At 41.8% G+C, this 6,476-nt stretch overlaps 1 protein-coding gene across 1 annotated transcript; it reads left to right on the top strand.

Annotated features, from left to right (window-relative positions):
• The first annotated feature begins 324 nt into the window (after nucleotides 1–324).
• On the top strand, nucleotides 325–5,343 carry LOC308108121 (chitotriosidase-1-like). Its single transcript, XM_080460854.1, has 12 exons — nucleotides 325–396; nucleotides 478–543; nucleotides 1,922–1,951; nucleotides 2,203–2,407; nucleotides 2,603–2,659; nucleotides 2,738–2,903; nucleotides 3,021–3,145; nucleotides 3,249–3,372; nucleotides 3,664–3,849; nucleotides 3,951–4,067; nucleotides 4,167–4,293; nucleotides 4,924–5,343. The coding sequence occupies exons 1-12, from the start codon at nucleotides 327–329 to the stop codon at nucleotides 5,148–5,150; spliced, it is 1,500 nt and encodes a 499-aa protein (XP_080316980.1). The 5' UTR covers nucleotides 325–326; the 3' UTR covers nucleotides 5,151–5,343.
• Nucleotides 5,344–6,476: the final 1,133 nt, after the last annotated feature.

Raw genomic sequence — 6,476 nt, 5'->3', positions numbered from 1 at the left:
GTTTTTCTTATCTGTTATAGCGTGCCTGTCAGAACGTGACTGAAGCAACATGCCTTTATTGATATCATGAATCAGAGAGTCACATTAACTTCCTAGCAGGAAATTCAGCTCTGGGTTTTCCAGGTCTACTGACCTCTTCCTCCTGCATTTACAACATAAACAGTTATTGCTGCAGTAAACTGAAACATAAGCCAATCATTATCTTCCCATCAACACTGAATTCTTCTGTGGTATTGCAAAATGATTAACATTTAGTGTTTTTATTTGCTGTATCACCCCCTGAGGTTTTATCAGCTGCACGTTGTCAAGGATTCACTCAGTCATTTATGAGTGAATATACAAATCTCACAACCCTCAGCGAGCACATCATTCTGCTTCTGTTCCTCTTTGGGAAAGGTAAGAAGTTCATGTCGGGTTTCAGTTGTACTTCAAACTGCAGTAAATGTTCATGCCTGATAGTTTTATTTGTTCCGACAGTGTTTTCAAAGGCTCAATTCTACAAATACGACCTGTCACACAGCAAGATGACGAAGCTCCTCACAGGTAAATATCATTTGTTTCATTCACTCATTAGTTAATTCATTCATATACACAGTTATTTCTATTTCTGTCCAACTGAACCTGTTTGTTTGAGGGTTTTTTGCCAAAGAAAGGAAAAGGAAATCCTGATATTTAAAGAATAACTATACAAATGAATAAGCTGTAAAACATGTTGTGTTTCCCGTTTCATCCCGTCGTCTTTCTTCATGTCTGGTTGAACTCAGACCAAACTACACGTGAAATGTGATGCCATATGTAAGATCACAAGAGTGGGTTTCTGATGTTTTATCAGCTTTCTACCTTTGTTGCTCGAAAGTTCCTGCAGCGCTGTAACTTGTCACATTCCAGTTTGGCCTTTCATTCATCCTTCATAAGCTAAAAGAAATATACCTGAAATTAAAAATTGATGAAAGGTTGAAAAACTTCTGCAAAATATATGATGCTCTCAGGACAATAATTTAGAACCGGTTATAAAGATTTCCATTTGTGTTTTGTTCAAAAGCACATCAGCGACAATTCTGCTCTTCTTTCCCTTTTTTCGAATAATTTGCTCATACTTAATATACACTTGTACTACCCTTTTTACCAACACAACAACTTATTCACAGCATATATTATTGTCATGCTGAAACAGATTTTCACAGCTTGATGGCAGTGCTCATCAAGCTCAACATGTATAACAAAGCTGTCCCACAACAGTGTGCGTTCTTCCCTGCATTATGATCTGGAGCGGAGAATACTCAGAAGATTGTTTCTCAATCAAAGTGACTCCTGTTCCAAATTTGTCTACTGGGGATCGCAAGATGGTAACGCTCACATCCAGATGTGAACAGCAGGTGGCACCAATGAAAGAGTGTGACCATACTGCTGGCATGTCAGCATTAACACCAATGCTGTATCTTTAGTTTGAAAATATTCAGCCGGATGCAGAAATCCTGAGTTCTGAGAAGAAAAAGGCTGTTACGAAGATACAACACTTTACATTTTACCCTTTACACTTTACCAGAGAAACACTTTCAGGTCACATGCAATGAACCTCCAAGGTATTCATAACTTACTTTTAGAAAAGAGCACCAAATATGAAGATTAACAGGATGTGTACTTGTATTTGGTTTTTCACTAATACAAAGAGAAAACATCAATTTAACTTGGTTATGATGCTTATTTTCTAGTTTGCCTCTAATTAAAATGAGTGAAATCTGTAAACAGCCTCTGACTTGAAATGAGCTTGATACCTGCAATCATGAGTTCTATGAACCAATCAAGCTGATGATTTTTGTATCACAATCCATCGACCCTGCTGTTATAAAATCCAGCTTATTGAAACTATGTTGAAGTTTGTGTTTTTAAATGTATTTATTTTTCTCTTTGATTTTTGCAGTTTTCGGTGTCCTGCTGGCTCTGCACATTGGTAAGTACATCTGAACAGAATAAGCTAATTTTAGGGTGGTTGTGGCTCTGCTGGTTGAGTAGATCATCTTCCAAACTTTCAGTTAATTCTTCCATCCCGTATCTACATATTTCTATATGTCAAAGTGTCCTTGGGCTAGACACTGAACCTAGAACTACTTAGATGGTGTGTGAGCATGTTGTGTATTTTTGGAGTTGTGAAGTATCACCTACAGTTCAAATTAAATCCAAAGTGTTTCTGTTTGCCCTCAGCTTCATCCAATAAGTTGGTGTGTCACATGACCAACTGGTCCCAGTACCGGCCCTCTAATGCCAAATTCACCCCCGACAACATCGACCCCTTCCTGTGCACCCACGTCATCTACGCCCTGTCCACCATCAACAGTTTCAACCAGATCACGCCGATGGAGTGGAACGATGAGCAGCACTTTGTCACGCTCCAAAAGCTCAAGAACATGTGAGTTTACACCGTCACCACTCCTGAACACCAACATGCGTCCTTGATTTGTTAGAGCAACATTTTGTCAGCAGAAACAGATCCAGCACTGAATGAACATCATCCATCCTGGACTCCAAAGACACACTGTCATAAGAACACATCACAAACTCACATTCAACAAGTAACTTAACCGTTCTGTCCTCCTGCTCTCAGTAACCCTGCCCTGAAGACTCTGCTGTCTGTTGGAGGCACGGTGAATGGAGTGAGCCCGTGAGTTTAAATTCTACACCTCCTTTCTCTTGTGATGCGTACAGCTGAGAAATCACAGACTGACTGCTTTTCTTTCAGATTCATTGCCATGGTGGCCAGACCGGAGAGCCGGTTAGCCTTCATCCAGTCTGCCATCAGGTACCTGCGTTCCCATAACTTTGATGGACTGAACCTGGCCTGGGAATTTCCTGCACACAATGGCAGTCCGGCACAAGACAAGGAACGGTTCACACTGCTGGTCGCGGTAAGCATGTTTCTCAAATTCTCTGTATTCAAACCCCTCCCGACCTGTACAGATAATCATTCAGCTCTTCACACAGCTCTTATATTTGTAGAGTCTCAATACTTGCTGTGCACACAGGAGCTGGTCAAGGCCTTCGAGGACGATGCCAGAGACAACAGGAAGACTCAGCTGCTGCTGTCGGCCAATGTCGGCGCGCTCCGTCAAACCGTTGACAAAGCATACGAGGTGGAGAAGATCGCAGCGTGAGTTTGAATCCTCTGTGTTCAGTCTGTACAGTAACATGACGGAGTGAAACATATTGTTTTGAACTGAACATCTCCTTTAATCCTGCTTTAAACTCAACAGTCACCTTGACTTCATCAACATCATGACCTATGACTTCCATGGACACTGGGAGCCAGCCACCGGACACAACAGCCCTCTGTACCGCAGCTCTGTGGCCATCGGCTCACATTTTCACCACAACATAGTGAGACCTGAAACATGCTATTCCGCATTCACATCCCTGTAATCATGAGATGGTTCATCTCAAATATTTGAAGGATTTATCACACTGAACAAAACAAAGTAGAAATAGGGGCTGCTACAGTGTGGGTAACTTAAATGTTAATGAAACAAAGAAACAGACATTTGTCCGGCTTCCACTTTACCCAACTGGAACCCAATTTCATAAACAGTCTGCGGCCCTAGAATGAAGTGTTACAACAGAAAACAATAAGTAGAAGAGTGTCAAATTCATGTTCTTGGTCCTTTCTCTTAGAACTCTTCAGTACACTACTGGCTGGAGCTCGGAGCCCCAGCTGGAAAGCTGCTGCTCGGTTTCCCCACATACGGACGTAACAACCGTCTTGTTAATGCTGCTGCTCATGGTGTGGGAGCACCCTCCAGTGGACCTGCAGATGCTGGACCATACACTCAAACACCAGGTTTCTGGTCCTACTATGAGGTACAGCAATGTTGTCACTGTTTCTGCCAGTAGAACCCTTGAACATGAAGGGATTCAGGTACAGCACTTCCTCTCCAACCTAACTCTATTTGTCATTATAGATCTGCGAATTCATCACCAGTGCTAATGTTGGATGGATCTCTGATCAGGAGGTCCCATACGCCACCTATGGTACTGCTTGGTTGGGCTATGATGACAAACGCAGTTATTCTGCCAAGGTAAGCTCCATCTCTACTCCTTCTGCCATTTTAATTTCTATCAGCTGCTGATGTTTGGAACTATTCCACTCTCAATGGCCCAATCGTCACTCTCTTTAGGTCCAGTGGATGACTGCCACAAGCTTAGGAGGCGCTCACGTCTGGACTCTGGGCATGGACGACTTCCGTGGTGATTTCTGCTCAGACGGACCTTATCCTCTCATCAACCACCTCAGGACTTCAATGGGTAAATTATCGTTATCCTTTACATCAAAACATAAAATACACTACCACACTTTAGCCACCAAGGCACATGTTCCTTTAGACTTTAGACTTTGCTTTATTTATTCCTTGGGATGACTCCGTCATGGAAATTTAAGGGTTGCTGCCTGAGGTCCACAGAATAATGTGTATACCAAGGACCACTGCTGGTGCCATAGCCACCCAATGTGCCTATGTACTACCCAACAATACCACAGTCCTCTTCACACAGCGTTTTAACCAAGATGCATATAGTTAACATTACAAATTGACATTAAACAATTAAAGTATTAACAAATTAAAACAATCTCAAGTCTGCGATATCCAATGTTCCACAGACATCACTGTGGCTCCAGTTTACAGACCATCAGGATCTCAAAACAAGTTGATTCCATCCAACAATCTTTTGTGTACTTCGGTATGAAGAGGCACAATGACATATTATCAAAGAGCTCATGATTTATAACATGGAGTAATACATGATTTAATGTGATATTCTAATCTATTAATTTATCCAATAATAGGTCTGACTTAGTTCATTTGAGTGTGGTTAATGTTTCTTGATGACAGTTAAGTTCTTCAGATAAATTGTGAATTACTCTCTGTAACTATGCAGGCTTTGGCCCGAAACCCACCACCACCCCGGCCCCCCCCACCACTCCGGGCCCCACCACCACCAGGGATCCAATGTCTGTATTCTGCAAGGGGAGACCTGATGGTCTGTATGTAAATCCTGCGGACAAGACCACCTTCTTCCAGTGCTCCCATGGAAACACGTTCCTGCACCGCTGCCAGCCCGGTCTCATCTACATGGACAGCTGCAAGTGCTGCAACTGGCCCTGAGCCCTGTCCACCAGGATTCACCTGAAAGAAAGAGCAATGAGAATGTTTCTCTTTTGTACAGCTCACTTTTTTACAAATATAAAGATGAATTACATTATCTGATCGCTGGTACATTTGCTTTGTGGAGAAATGTACACTATTTTTTGTCATGCTTTTGGAGATGTTCTGCTAAATAAAATACATTTTACATTTATACAAATGAGTTTTTCCTGCTCAAGTCAAAGCACTTTTTACATCACAAGACATGCTGTCATATTTGCCTGCATGTTTCTTCTGAAATCACATATGTATGATGGTAGTTGTCTTTTAAAACAGTGACTTAAAACACTCAACAGACACCTTGACTCACCCATCTCAAAGACCAGAGAGCTGCAAGTCTTCCATTTTGAATCTGAACAAACTGCTTCACTGCATTTTCAATGAGCTCTTTTTGGATTGAATTGAATCCCAGAAAAACTGCAAATCTGCATCTCTGACACTTGGTGGAAACATTGCTCTTGATTTTGTTTATATTTTATCCACAAACTCAGTTGTTGAAGCTCTTTCAGAGTGATCCGAGGCATCGTCTGACCTCCAGAAGAGATTTGATTTTGTGACAGAGGTAACACTTATACTATAAGTCGTATAGTATAATACAGAGGTGAAGTTATTGTACCTGTAGTGACAGAACAGAAAGACGTTTTAAATCAGCTTCGTTACATTTCATTTCAATCATCTTCACAAAGACAGGAACGATGGTAGAAGAGTTTTTAAACTGCTTTATGTAAAAGAAACTTACTAATGGGTGGAATGGAAAATTAATAAAAAATGGTAACAAGTAAAAATGACATCAATCATGTCATCATGATCCCTGAGTGGCCTCACGGTGGCGCTGTCTTGCCTCATTGAACACGAACCCATGAGGCGGTGTGTGTGTGTGTGTGTGTGTGTGTGTGTGTGTGTGTGTGTGTGTGTGTGTGTGTGTGTGTGTGTGTGTAGCAGTATTTATGCTTAGCTTAGGTAAGTAAAACTGTAGTGCACTCTCAGACAAATCTGCATCAAGAACACCCCCGTAGAAAATGTGCAATAAAAACAGCATAGTGGCTATATGTCACAGGACGAGACCCGCCGACACCCTTTACAACTTACAGGTCAAGAATGTTTCTTGGTTGGATAACGCGACCCGATCTAGTGGTTGTTAAGGTGTCATTTGTTTTGTTTGTTGCACACATGTGCCTGAAGTAGCAGTCAGGTCGGGTTCAGTCTGCTGGGAAGTGTGGAGTGGTGAGACTCAGGCTCCGTTGTCCGGAGCTCTAAGATGGACAAGCATGGGTCAGTTTTTTGAGT

Source organism: Lipophrys pholis (assembly GCF_963383615.2).
Source record: "Lipophrys pholis genome assembly, chromosome: 4".
NCBI classification, from domain to species: domain Eukaryota; kingdom Metazoa; phylum Chordata; class Actinopteri; order Blenniiformes; family Blenniidae; genus Lipophrys; species Lipophrys pholis.
This window is presented reverse-complemented; position numbering and strand designations above follow the sequence as displayed.

Coding starts and splice junctions, on each gene's coding strand:
- LOC308108121 (XM_080460854.1), top strand. CDS start 327: ATGAGTGAATATACAAATCTCACAACCCTCAGCGAGCACATCATTCTG. Junction 544..1,921: donor GATGACGAAGCTCCTCACAG/GTAAATATCATT, acceptor TGATTTTTGCAG/TTTTCGGTGTCCTGCTGGCT. Junction 2,408..2,602: donor CTCCAAAAGCTCAAGAACAT/GTGAGTTTACAC, acceptor TCCTGCTCTCAG/TAACCCTGCCCTGAAGACTC.